Source organism: Amblyraja radiata, chromosome 1 (assembly GCF_010909765.2).
Source record: "Amblyraja radiata isolate CabotCenter1 chromosome 1, sAmbRad1.1.pri, whole genome shotgun sequence".
In the NCBI taxonomy this organism is placed as follows: Eukaryota; Metazoa; Chordata; class Chondrichthyes; order Rajiformes; family Rajidae; genus Amblyraja; species Amblyraja radiata.
In genome coordinates this window covers 131,170,268-131,184,759 of record NC_045956.1, presented here as the reverse complement: position 1 = coordinate 131,184,759, position 14,492 = coordinate 131,170,268, and the positions used below count along the sequence as shown (strand labels likewise).

Genomic DNA, 14,492 nt, shown 5'->3' with positions numbered 1-14,492 from the left:
TCTGTAAACTTATATGTGGAGTTAGAGCCAAATTTGGCTGTACCATTGCAAGTGTATAGGGGGTACAATTGGAGATTGAGAATGCATCCGTTCAGGGCCTTGGTGAGAACAATTGTGGAGCTGTGGTCATCTGTCCTATTTTTGTGGTGCATTTTTCAGATGGTATATCAAATAAAAATGTTCCCAAATGGATTCAACAAAATCATTGCTTAAGAACAGGAGAGTTATTTATTGCCTGGTGTCCTGGCTAATATTCTCCATCAATCGACGTAAGAAAACAGTTATCTCGATGTTATCACGTTACAATTTATGGAAGCTTGCTGTTCTTAAATTGGTTGTAGTGTTTACTACATTACAACTGTGAATACATTAACTGCAAAGTGCTTTGAGCATTTTGAGACCATCTTGAAACATAGAAACATAGAAAATAGGTGCAGGAGTAGGCCATTCGGCCCTTCGAGCCTGCAACGCCATTCAATATGATCATGGCTGATTATCCAACTCGGTATATTATACCTGCCTTTTTTCCATACCCCTGATCCCTTTTGCCACAAGGGCCACATATAACTCCCTCTTAAATATAGCCAATGAACTGGCCTCAACTACCTTCTGTGGCAGAGAATTCCACAGATTCACCACTCTCTGTGTGAAAAATGTTTTTCTCATCTCGGTCCTAAAAGATTTCCCCCTTATCCTTAAACTGTGACCCCTTGTTCTGGACTTCCCCAACATCAGGAACAATCTTCCTGCATCTAGCCTGTCCAACCCCTTAAGAATTTTGTACGTTTCTATAAGATCCCGCCTCAATCTTCTAAATAGCTGATAAAAGAAATCTTTCATATTCCACAGGTTTACAGATACTAAGTTTGAAGTGTTAACTGGAAATTATAGCTCTGTCAGTTTTGAATAAAAGTTAAAATGCAAAGAAAAGGTTAAATTCTCACCGATGGGTTCTTCCTTGTGCTTCATCTTTCTTTCACAAGCCAGAATGACAACAACTAACACAAGTACCTCAGCAACAATACACAGGAAAGGGATAATAGCTGCAGTTAGGCCGTGGACCTTCAGGTAGATCCGCAGTGTACTGTCCCCCACTGCATAGTGTGCACTGCAGCGGTAGTAAGCTGTGTCATCCATTATGATACTTTTTATTGAAAGTGTTGATTTGTTGACATTACTATGGATGTAAAAGTCTTCCGTTTCATTACTTAGTATCTGGATGGATAAAAAAAAACCATTTTAAGCATTTGTATGTCATAATATCATATAGCATGGCAGCAGGTTCTTCAGCCCAGCTCGTCTATACTGACAGAGATGACCATCCATGCACAATCTGAATGACTCTATTTGGAACATAACCCTCTAAACATTTTTAACTCATGTATCTGTCCAAGTTATTTTAATCATGGTAATTGTACCTGCCTCTATAGCGCTCTCTAGCGACTTATTCTATATTCCCACCACCCTCTCCGTGAGGTCCCTTTGAAATCTTTATCTGTCCACAAATCTTCATCTTCATCTTGAATCTGTCCAAGATAGACACAAAATGCTGAAGTAATTCAGCGGGACAGGCAGCATCTCTGGAGAGAAGGAATGGGTGGCGTTTCGGATCGAGATCTTTCTTCAGACCCGAAACGTCACCCATTCCTTCTCTCCAGAGATGCTTTCCTACACATCAAATATATGTCCTCTACTTAGACTCTCGCACCCTGGGAAAAAGACTGTGACCATCCACCTCATCTGCACCCTTGTGATTTTACCTCTATAAAGTCAGGTCAAGTCAAGTTTATTTGTCACATACACATACAAGATGTGCAGCGAAATGAAAGTGGCAATGCCTGCGGATTGCGCAAAAACAACAGAACAACAGAACAGAATAGAACAGAACCAGTATTTACATTTTAGAAAAAAAAATCAAAAAAAGACACAACACAACAGTAAATTACTAAATTAGTCCCTGGTGAGATATGAGTTTACAGTCCTGATGGCCTGTGGGACGAAACTCCTTCTCATCCTCTCTGTTTTCACAGTGTGACAGCGGAGGCGTTTGCCTGACCGTGGCAGCTGGAACAGTCCGTTACTGGGGTGGTAGGGGTCCCTCATTATGTTGCTGGCTCTGGATCTGCACCTCCTGGCGTATAGGTCCTGCAGAGGGGTGACTTGTTCCCATAGTGCATTCGGCCAAAACCAAGCTGTTCCCAAACCAGATTGAGATGTTGCCGGACAGGTTGCTTTCTACAGCCCCAGAGTAGAAGCACTGAAGGATCCTCAGAGAGACACTGATGTCACCTCTTGGTCACCTACTCTCCAGGAAAAAACATTCCAGTCTCTCTTATATCTCAAGCCCTATCCAGTAACATCTTCATTAATCTTGTCTGCAACTTTTCCAGCATTTTTTGTAAAGCTGTATGACCAGGACTGCACACAATACTCCAAGTATGGTCTCAACTAAGAATTGTACAGTTGCAACATGATGTCCCAACTCCTGTACTTTCTTCAAGGAACCATGTACCTGTACTCCTACATCTCTCTTTTCCACAGCAGTGTGGTGCCCCCGGGACACAAATGTAGTCGGGCAAGTTGAGGAAAGGGATGTAGGTCCACGGGAATTGCTCAAGTACATTGAGGGTGTTGGACGACTGGACTTTGGACTTTGAATAGGGGACCAAAAATGGCGGCGCCAGCAGGTGTAATATGTGCAAAATGCATTTCACTGTGCAGTTGCATATGGAATATATAAAGCACCATTGAAACATTGAACTGCCTAAGTCCTGGCCTGTTTAAACTTACCAAAATGCAACACCTCATATTGTTTGAATTCATTTCCATCTACCATTCTTTGGCCCAAATCCCCAGTTGATCTGTGGTAATGTTAGCTAACATTCATTGCTGCAGTACCAATTTTAGTGAACCTCCACAAACTTACTAAGCATGTTAACAACATTTTCATCCAAATCATTAATGTATAAGACAAACAGAAGCACTGATCCCTGTGGCACACTAATTGGACACAGCACCGATCCCTGTGGTACACTACTGGTCACAGACATCCAATCTGAAAAGGAACCTTCCACTACTACCCTCATCAATCTATGCATGGTGTTTGTAACATTAAAGTAACTGGTAAACACAGATAGAATAACTCCTTACTCACATCCTGTTACAAGAAATTAATCTATTTACCATTTTAAATTCAAGTATAGGATTTTTACCTTGTTGTCATTAAACATCCTTCCTTGGTTGCCCTGCAAAAGGACAGTGTGACTTCTTGGAACCATTTTAAAATATGGATATCCTTAGAATTACAGAAATAACCAAAAGCATTTTAGGCCAGCACGGTGGTGCAGTGGTAGAGTTGCTGCCTCACAACGCCGGGTTTGATCTAGACCATGGGTGCTGTCTGTGCGGAGTTTGCACGTTCTCCCCGTGACCTGCGTGGGTTTTTTCCGGGTGCTCCGGTTTCCTCCCACACTCCAAAGATGTGCACAAAATCGACGTAGGTTAATCGGCTTCGGTAAAGATTGTAAATTGTCCCAAGTGTGTGTAGGATAGTGTTAGTGTGTGGGGATCGCCAGTTGACTTGTACTCGGTGGGCCAAAGGGCCTGTTTCTGCGCTGTATCTCAAAACTAAGAACTAAACTAACATTTTAATCAGAGCAGGTGCACGCGGTAGAATGAAGATCATTTTCCACAAACAAGGACAATTAAATGTCCTGAATTTGATATATCCTCCAACAAATGCAGCATTGATCATTTGGCATGAGCCCTGTGCTGCAGACTTCATGAAGAACAGTTGGAACTAAAGAGTGGTGGAGAGTGGGAGTGGAGTGTGAATGGAAGCACAGTAGAAGTGGGAGCTGACAGTCAGCATTGGCTGAGGTGAGAAAGTAAGTCTAGGAAGTCTCATCTAAAGAGGCATTATTTAATCTTGCTTGCCCTGGGAGTAGCCAGCGATGACACTCCTTAGACCCCAACACACTAATTCTCCTCACAATAGTTCAAGGAAACATTCCATGAGCAATGGCATCTTTTGCCATGCGTCTTATGCTAATATTACACCAGAAGCACGAGCGTGGATTGTAACTGACCAAAAATCCAGGAACAACACATTCGCCTTGCATTTCAGAAAAATCAATGACTTTCAGACATAAAACACTGATAGACAACACTATCTGTCCATATTTCTACATCCAGTGGAAAAAAAATCCAGATGCCATTCCTATAATTCTACATAATAAAAATCAAACATGCAACTGGATACTTCATAATTCAATATAAATAAAATAATTTAAAATACTTTTAACATCAAAAACACAGTAACATTTGCAGATTAGTAGCAGCGCCCCAAGTTCGATCCTGACCTCTGGCAGATTTGGACCATGTGGGCTTCCTTTGGGTGCTGCGGTTTCCTCCCACATCCCAAATGCATGCAGGTTATTTGCCAGTGAGGGTTGTCCCGAGTGTGCAAGTGAGTACTAGTATCTGGGGGAAGTTGATGAGAATGTACATGGGAAATTAAAAAGGGGATTAATATAGAATGAGAGTTAATGGATTTTGGATGGTCAGTGTCGAACTGTGGGCCAACAGGCCTGTTCCAATGCTGTGTCAATCAATGACTTTGTAACTCTATGACAATTGCTAGTCTTAGTCATTTACTTTGCAGACCAAGAATTTATTCATAGATTAATTGAGTTATGGGGAGAAGGCAGGGAAATGGGGTCAGGAGGGGGAGATAGATCAGCCATGATTGAATGGCGGAGTAGACTTGATGGGCCGAATGGTCTAATTCTGCTCCTATCACTTATGATCTTACAATTTAAATGTAATATTTCTTGCCCTCATATTGAATTCCATTCTACATTCTATTAATAATCAATTGAGGTTTTCCTTACCACTTTGCTGCTCTGGGCTTCCTTCGACCAAACCCAGTTGAGTGGAGCATACTGACCACTTCCGCAAGTTAAATTAACTTGGTCGCCAGTTGAACGTGTTAGACTCACACTTGTGGCCCAAATAGGAGGAACTGAGGAGAAACAAACAAACCAGTACGTAGGTTATTATAAGACCTGGACTAAAGCAACACACTGAATTAGTCACTCTTGAAGATGATTTGCCCAGCAGTTCATGAAGGGCCTTGTGGTCTTATTTTAATAGCAAATAGATTAGTGCCTCACAAACTTGATACCTCCCAAAATGTTTTGCAGTCGATCAATTCTTCTTTTCTTCAACATAATCCATTTGGAAATGTATGAATGCAACAGGTATAACATGCACAATGTTATACCAAAACCTAGAAAAAAACAATCCAACTGTTGATGCTGGAATCCTGTGTAGAACACAAAGTGCTGAAGCAACTCCAAAACTCCCCCACCTCTTTTCCCCCCTCTCTTCCCTGTGCCCCACATGATGCTTATGGGTGTTTCCATAAATAAGGGTACCAACCAACTATGGGACTAGGGGAGAATACGTGTTCGGCACGGACTAGAAGGGTCGAGATGGCCTGTTTCCGTGCTGTAATTGTTATATGGTTATATGGTTAACCTGTGACATTGGTGGTCAAATTTGAAAGTTATTAAATCATAATGAAATACTGCATGATTAAAAATGGGCCTACTTGTGATCCTGTTGAGCTAATTTGTGATCTAAATCGACCAACATTTGAACAAAATTTAATGCTTTCAAGATTTGAAAAAAAAAGGAGAAAATAAAATTATTTATAAGACATATGGGACACTTACTGATTTTGAAGCTCCCTTACAAAATGTCGGCACCTAACCCACCACGAGGCCTGTAGTTCACGTCAGAGACATCATAATTGCCTTGTTTGAATTTTTTGCAATCGCGACAAGTGCAAAAAAAAAAACCTGTTATAGCGCTATAAATAGCACTGATGATACTAAAGGACAACAGAATGAGATATCGCAAAAATAGGTGAGAAAATTAGATTTTTATTTCATGATTTTAAGTTCTATTCATTATTAAGTATTTCAATGGAAAGCTCAAACACAAAATATAAACAATAAGAAAAGAAACAATAAATATAAAAACGGTTACTCTGCTTTTAATTCACACATTTACCACGGGACCAAATTGATACTGCTACTCACGTTCTGCTGCAAAAACTTGGGGCATCAGAAAACCACCTAATCAGGTGATAAATGATAAAAATCATAAGCATAATCAGAATTTGGCTTATGTAGAGTTATTTAATTGCAAAATTAATGTAATCTTTCTGGTATAAATTAGCCTAAGAATTTGATGAAATCCTGCTCGAAAAAATGTAATAAAAAAAGGCAAGAAAACACAGGAGATGTTTTTCTTTGTAAAAACAGATTTATTTATTTTTGCTTCATCTCATTATATTGGCTATACACCATGATCTATACTACATAAAATACAAAAAATGAAAAAAATGGGAATATTACATATAAAACAGGAAAGCCTGGTAGTTTGGAGAACTTCAGTAGTGAATGCTGTATTTACGGAAACACCCATATCCATTTCTCCCTTTCCCATTCCTTCCTTCCCTTCCACCTATATTCCTTCCACTGGCTTCATATTTCATACTTGTTCTCTCATAAAACATAGAACATAGGACAGTACAGGACTGAAATGGGCCCATCGGCACACAGTGATTGTGCTCAACATGATGTCATCTGCTTGCACATAATTCATACCTCTATATTCCCTGCACTTGTGCTTATCTAAAGCCTCTTATCATATATGCCTCAACCACCACCATCCCTGGCAAGGGTCTCCAGGCCCCCATCACACTCTCCATTAAACATTCCCCCTCTCACCTTATAGGTATGGCCTCAAATGATGAACATTTCCACCCTGGGAAAAAGGTTCTGACCGTTTATTTTATCTATGCCTCTCAAAATGTTATATACTTTTATCATCTCCCGTCGACCACCGGCGTCCAGAGAAAACAATCTGTAGCATTGTGACCTGGTGAGTCCTAAGGCACTGCTAGGTCAGGCAAAAAAGTTAAGTAAGTTAATCGAAGCTGACTGTACCACAAAGTCTTAACCCGGTCTTAACCAGGACTTGCAGTAAGATCCATCATTGTGTAACTGAGAACTGAACTGAGAACTGAAAAAAGCTTATTACACCATTGCAACTTGTAATCGATGCAGATATATCAAAATATTTATTTAAACTAAAAAATATGCAATAAATAGAGCTAAGAAGGCAAAAGCTTGGAAAACCCAGTTTAAGAGCAAGCATTTGTGAATATTGGGAAGCTCTCTTTTATGACAGATATAAAACTCACTTTGAACTTCAAACCTGCCTTCCAATTTTGGGTGTGTGTCAAAGATACAAGAATAGTTTCCAGCATCACTGCCATTCTGAAAATCAAACCTGCAATCACAAACCATGACAGTTACTTAAATTAAACCCCCTAATTATTATTACGCACAAGATATTTCTCCTACTCTCACAATATGATAGTTAAGTGTATGAGCAAAAAAGAAATGCAAGGAAATGGTGGCTTGATATTGTATTGTATTGTATTGTATTGTATTGTATTGTATTTTTTAATGACCACACAGCCAGGCTGGTGGAATTTGTTCTCAGTACAGCTCGATACAGGTTCCAACATTTCATCAAACATTCAACTCGTAACGTAGATATACATACAAACAGACACATTTCATAATACATAAGGGCCATGCTTATTCGTATTTCCTCACCGTACGGAGTTTAAAAAGTTAATTGCGGTAGGAATGAAACTGTTTTTGAAACGGGTTGTTTTGGAGGCAATTGACCTGTAACGCCTCCCAGAGGGCAGTAGCTGAAAGGCATAGTGTGCAGGGTGAGTGGGGTCAGTGATGATCTTGCGGGCTTTGTGAAGTGTCCGTTTATGGTAGAGTGATTCAAGTGATGGAAGGGGTAAGCCAATAATTTTGGAAGCTCTGTTTATAATGCGTTGTAGTTTCTTCCGGGAGAGTGAGTCGAGGCTGCCGAACCAAACTGTGATAGATGAAGTGAGGATGCTTTCAATAATGGCTGTATAGAAGCAGAGCATCAGATGAGGCCTTACTCTGAACTTCCTAAGCTGCCGAAGATGGAAAAGTCTTTGCTGGGCTTTTCCATAAATGTGGTCTGCGTTTGTCCTCCATAATAATACATAAGTGAATTTGAAAGATGCTTATGTGGCACAAGCTGTTGGGACGATTTTTTTATTTCCATGCCATAATATTAAAAATTAATATGCCGATACTATAAGTGTACAATTTACCGAGGGATATCCAATCTAGGTATGATTGGCTGTATGACATATAAATATTCACATTTAGCAAAACTATCCTTTTTTGCATCAGTTGAATACATTGTTTCAAAGACATAAATTTCCAAACATTCCATAATAATAATAATAATAATACATTTTATTTATGGGCGCCTTTCAAGAGTCTCAAGGACACCTTACAAAAATTTAGCAGGTAGAGGAAAAACATGTAAGGGGAATGAAATAAATAGTAGAGACATGACTAGTACACAAAGTAAAGACAGAATTCAAAACAAAACACAATATGAGGCAATTAATGCACAGATGAAAAGGGAGGGGGACGTGGGGCTAAGGATAGGCAGATGTGAAGAGATGGGTCTTGAGGCGGGACTGGAAGATGGTGAGGGACACGGAATTGCGGATCAGTTGGGGGAGGGAGTTCCAGAGCCTGGGAGCTGCCCTGGAGAAGGCTCTGTCCCCAAAACTGCGGAGGTTGGACTTGTGGATGGAGAGGAGACCGGCTGATGTGGATCTGAGGGACCGTGAGGGTTGGTAGGGGGAGAGGAGGTCAGTGAGATATGTTCCATGTTTTTCTTATGCAGCTTAAATTGTGCATTTCTGCTGAATCTATCAAAACTGTTAATTTTAAACACAAGTTATGTTTCCTCTTCTTCAGTAGTCCTCCAGGATCAAGATGAGGCAATGTAAGATTTTGACACAGGTAGGGCAGGTCATGCTAGAAGGGTTGGACAAGCAGGTAGTTGCAATGTTGCATAAAATAAAATGTTAAAAATACCTAGAAATGAACCTTCAATTAGCAGTATCAAACTTGTAATGCCATGGCATTGTAAATAACATGTACATTTGCACTGATGATTTTTACAATACCATGGGTAAATCCATTTGAATCATTTTCTTCAAAACTTAAGAGTACTCTTCAAGTATAACCATGACGTGCATGGTAGCTAGAAAAGAGAAACAATAATAACTGTGAATGAAGTGCGGGGAGGAGGTGCCACCTTGTGGAACAGATAGGGAAAGATACAAAGGGAATTGCTTCATCTTTGGCAGATGGTAGAATTAAATAAAGCTGATATACATAATAATTGTGCAAAATAAAAGAAGTCAGTCTTTTTCCCATTCTGACTTATTTCCCAGAATTTCAAAATCCTATCATTAAATGTAAAATTGTTTGCATGCCAATTAAGCTTTGGTTTTAATACAAGTTAAAATAAAATTAATGGCCACATTAGTAAATGATTTGAATATAGATCTGTTGCTCAGAACTTTATACCATTAGATGGTTCAAATCATATCACCCAAGTTGAAGAATTTTGTTCAATTTATCAGACAAACCTGGAATTAAAAAATGATTATCATGATTGGCCATCTCTAAATGTGACTACATTTTCACAAAAAGAATAATTTACTTCATAAATGCCCCTCAGGGAAAGAAATCTGAAATCTGCTCTTGTCTTTGATCAACTCCAGATCCACCAATGTGGTTGCCTTTCAACTGCCCTTGGGAAAGAGCGTTCACGTCACGGACCTGTTTCCACCAATCTATCCACCACCACGCACAAGAGCACAAGAAGTGACAAGACAGACACCATTGTATGCAGATGCCGAGAAGTGTGTTCAGCTCTGGCTGAACAACTTCTAATCTTGTGTGTGGCCTCGATAAGAAGAAGAACTGTCCTTGGAAGTGGCCCAGAACATCCTTCAGTTCATGAAACAGGTATAGTTAGAAATAGTAAGATTAAACGAGAACTTGCCAGTTTGAAGTTTGATCTTTATTTTATGAGGAGTAACGTTGAGGGAATACGTGAAGAACCCCGCTAGGACGCATGCGTGTCATTCTTCAAAGCAGCGGTGTGAAATCACAGATAACTGTAATGACTAAACATAGTAAGATTAGAGAAGAGATACCAGTTGAGTATATGATCAAGGGTGGGAGCGGAAGGCACGTATTCCCTCAACGTAACTCCTCATAAAATAAAGATCAAACTTCAAACTGGTAAGTTCTCGTTTAATCTTACTATTTTACTTCGGAGTCACGTGAGTGACTACGTGAAGATTTTAAAGCTCTGTGATTTCATGCCGTGGAAACGAGTCCATGCATCACATCTGCCTTGATTATGGGGAGAATAGTGTTAACATCATTAGATATCAATATGATATTAAAATAACAAAATTTTATTAACACCAATCATAGCCCCTATTTATGGGGTAAAATCATATTACAGAACTTAAAAGTGTTTCTGCACATGTTCCAGGTTCAATAACTGGTTTACTATAAAATCGTTGGAACGTTCTTTCCGTTGACCATCCTGCAGTCTTGAGGATTTGGTCCATAGGAACATCCAACTCTATTGCTGCTGATGTAGCTGCAGCCCTGGTGGAGTGAGATTTAAAAATGTTAGTATCTACTCCCGTCTTTTTTAGGACCTGTTTTAGCCATCTTGAGATGGTCTGGACTGTCACTTTTTTGTGTGGCTGTTTGTGGCTGATTAACAGTGCCATTTCTTTGCCTCTGATGATTCTTGTATGTTCCATATATAATAGTAAGTGAGTTACTATGCAGAGACGATCATCCGTCGGGTAGGCACGGAACTCTATTTTTTGCCCTGCTGATCCCTGTCTGTTCTGTTTAATTAATTCATGGATATGAAAAGTCAAATTCCCAGATGAAATAGTCAAGTTGTCCAGCCTTAGTTTTTGTAGTGACTGGACCCTTTGTGCCGTGACCATAGCCATCAGCATGACCGTTTTCATCGTTAGTGTCTGTAGGGACAGAGCTGTAGGTGGAGACCAGTTCCTCAACATGGTCAATACAATGCTCACATCCCAAGTTTGGGTGTACCTGGTTCTTGGGGAATTAGTATTGAAAATGCCCCTCATGAGTTTGGTTACCAGGGGGTGTGTCCCTACAGAATGCCGCTCTGTTCCTTGCCACAGGTAGTTTGACAGAGCACTTCTGGCGCAGTTGATGGCACTATAGCTGAGGCCCTCATCATAGTGGAGGCTTGCCAGAAATTCCAGAACAGACGGAATGTTGTTTGATCTGTGGTTGAGGTTGTTGTCGTGACAGTACTTCCCCCATTTCTTGATGTGCACCAAGTACTGTTTTTTGGTGGACTGTCTGTGGGCCGATGCAATCATATCCATTGTTCGGTCCGTCAGTCCCAGGTGTTGTAGTGGCACTTTCAAATTCTACAAATTAATAGGTTTGTATGTTTATGACAGGGGTGACTTTCCTGTGTTACCGGATGGACCAGTAAACTTGGTCTATGATGGATGGTGATGCAGGGTTCTAATACCATGTCTAGTATCACCGGCAACCATGGTTGAATAGGCCAATCGGGTACTATCAAAATACCAGACGCAGAGTCTTGTTGTATTTTCCTTAATACCTGACTGATGAGGCAGAAAGGAGGGAATGCATAAATAAACAATTTCCCCCAATGCAGCGAAAATGCATCTGTTGCTGCTGCCCCAGGGTCTGGTTCCCATGAAACATAATTTGATAACTGGTGATTGAGCCTGGATGCGAAAAGATCGATATCTGGTGTTCCATACCGTGCTGTAATTTCAGCAAATACATTTTTATCCAACATCCATTCCGTGTTTTCATTGAATTTGCGTGACCTTGTGTCTGCCACTAAATTTAGTTTACCTGGTAAGTAGGTAGCTGATATCCAAATATTTCTCTGGATACACCATTGCCAAATTGTGTTGGCTAGATTGTCACATGATGTCGATTTATTTCCACCCATATGGTTGATATATGCTACCACGGTGGTGTTGTCAATTTGTAGTCTAACATGTTGGTGATTTAACCCAGAACAATATGACTTAAGGCCATGGAATGCACTTAACATTTCCAGGTAGTTTATGCCCAGTGTTTTTAATAATGATGCCTCCTGTGCATTCCATCTCCCTCCACAGCTGGAGATGGAATTGGTAGCTCCCCAACCAAGTGCACTGGCATCAGTTTGTAGTACCATAGACGGGTTGCTGATAATTAGTGGATTGGAACAATACTTGATGTTGTGTTCCCACCATTTTAGTTCCATTATGGCCTCTGTTGGTAGCTTCATTGGTCTGTCAAAATGGCCACCATTAATTTTGAGTGCTCTTATTTTTGCTCTCTGTAAATTTCGATAGTGTAAAGGTCCAAATTGTGTGGCTGGAAATGCAGCCACTATTTTCCCAATTATTCTAGCTACCAGTCTAATGGATGGTTTGGTGATGTCAATGATTTCGCTGCAAGCCTCTTTTAAGGCTGTTACCTTTTCTTTCGGCAAAGTCACTGACATGAGAACTGAGTTAATGGTGAACCCCAGATAATCCAGTTTTGTTGAAGGCGTTAATTTAGACTTAACTGGATGGATGATAAAGCCCAGTTCTTCAAACAATTGTTTTGTGGCTGTTACTGCTTGTTCAGTCAATTCCAAAGTTTTGCCAACAATAAATATGTCATCTAGATATGCCATTACCAAGTGTTTTTGTTTTCGCAGTAACGCTAGGGCTGGTTTGAACTTTTTGTGAATAACCTGGGGGCTGATGTCAGTCCATTAGGTAGTGCCCTGTATTGCCAGCGCTGACCCATCCAGTTGAATTTTAAATAACATCTGTGGTCACCTCTTATGGGTACTGTATAGTAAGCATCTTTTAGATCGATGCTTGTCATGTAGTAGCCTTCGGAAATCAATTGCTTAGCAGTAACAAAGGTTTCCATCTTGAAATGAATATATTGTACAAAGGTATTTAAAGTAGTCAAATCGATGATGATGTGGCAACCACCATCTTTCTTGTTTTTTATAAAGATATTGGACACGAATTCCTGTGATTCGTGTTGGGTGTGTTCAATTACTCCTTTTTTATATAGCCGCTGTAGTTCAGCATGTGCTTTAGATTTTTCTATACCTGTGAGCACGAACATTCGGTTCAGTACATGCTGTACTGGAGGGTTATGTTTTTGTATAAATTCTATGGTATAACCCTGGATACTGCTTAGAATGTAAGTGTCGGTAGTTATCTTATTCCATGCATCCAAATAATATCGTAATCTCCCACCAACTTTCATGCACCCTTTAATTCTTAAGGAACCAGACCCACCTACCTCCATGGTTACCAGTGGTAGGTGTGTTATTTCTTCGGCATCCTCCGTGGACGTTGAGGCGCCGTTGTCTGGGTCTGTTGTTGGGTTTGTATTGAAGGTTTGCGCATTTTCCAGGACGGTCGTTCTGGGCCATGGCCTAAAAAATGCCGATGTTGGGTGTTCCTGATTTTTGCGCTAGCTCCGGTTAGTATTGGCCGACTGGGGGGTCCGTAGGGGTGATATTTTTGGCCGTAGTAGCTTTTGGTTGCTGGTTTTATGAGCCCCAGTGTTTTTGCCTCTTCATCAAGTTCTTTGACTTGTTTTGGTAAATCCCCTCCAAATAGTAGTATTGGCGGTTTGGAGGTTCCAGGTTTACAGAGGCCGGCAAATTTGGGGTCTAAAGCTGGTTGGATAGCACTTTTCCTGATGTTGTTCAACTCATATTGTGAGTTGCAGAGTAAAGCCAGTGCATCTTGGTGGTCTTGGGTCATGTTTTGCTCCTTCAATGCGCAGGCAAAAGCTGTAATTCCTGCCGTTAGGACTTTTAGGACTTTCTGAATTTTCAAGTCCCTGGTTCTAATTGATGTCCCCACATGTTTCCAGATGCACTGGTTTACACTGGGAACATTTAGCGACTTGCAGTTCCCTGGAGGTAAATGTCGTGCCATGGTGTCTGACAGTGCCTGTGCCTGCAGTTGGTTAAATGACATATAGTCAATGCTTGCCGCTATTTTCTGCTCCAGGTCTTGGCCAGTTTGGTCTGGTTGGATAAACTGGGACACCATGTCCAGCATGTTTTCTGTCACCCCAGGCATACTGGGGGTATGTGCACTGCCCTCTTCAGGGTCAGCCCAGAATGGATCCTCCGTGCTCTCCTCTGATAAGGGAGAGACACTGTGCAGCCCCACAAGGGGTACTGTTGTGGGGCTTACTAATTGCCCACTGTGGCTAGCCTCCATCTCCCGGAGCCTGCCACTTTGGAGTATTTCCTCCAGCAGCCGCTCCAACTGGCTCTTATGCTCTCGGGCATAGGCCATTCGCGGCTGCTCCTGATCCTGCAGCCGCTCCAACCGGCTCCAATGCTCATGGGCACTGGCCGCTCGAGGCTGCTCCCCATCCTGCAGCCGCTCCAACTGGCCCCGGTGCTCACGGGCA

At 41.0% G+C, this 14,492-nt stretch overlaps 1 protein-coding gene across 1 annotated transcript in view; it reads right to left on the bottom strand.

The window, feature by feature from the left end:
- The window catches only part of emb (embigin), a 44,415-nt gene that overhangs the window by 8,927 nt on the left and 20,996 nt on the right, over positions 1–14,492 (bottom strand). Inside the window, exons 3-5 of the mRNA XM_033030977.1 lie at positions 7,277–7,365; positions 4,893–5,023; positions 945–1,215 (exon numbers count right to left, since the gene is read on the bottom strand). Coding sequence (XP_032886868.1) covers positions 945–1,215; positions 4,893–5,023; positions 7,277–7,365 — 491 coding nt within the window. The remainder of the gene's footprint in view (positions 1–944; positions 1,216–4,892; positions 5,024–7,276; positions 7,366–14,492) is intronic.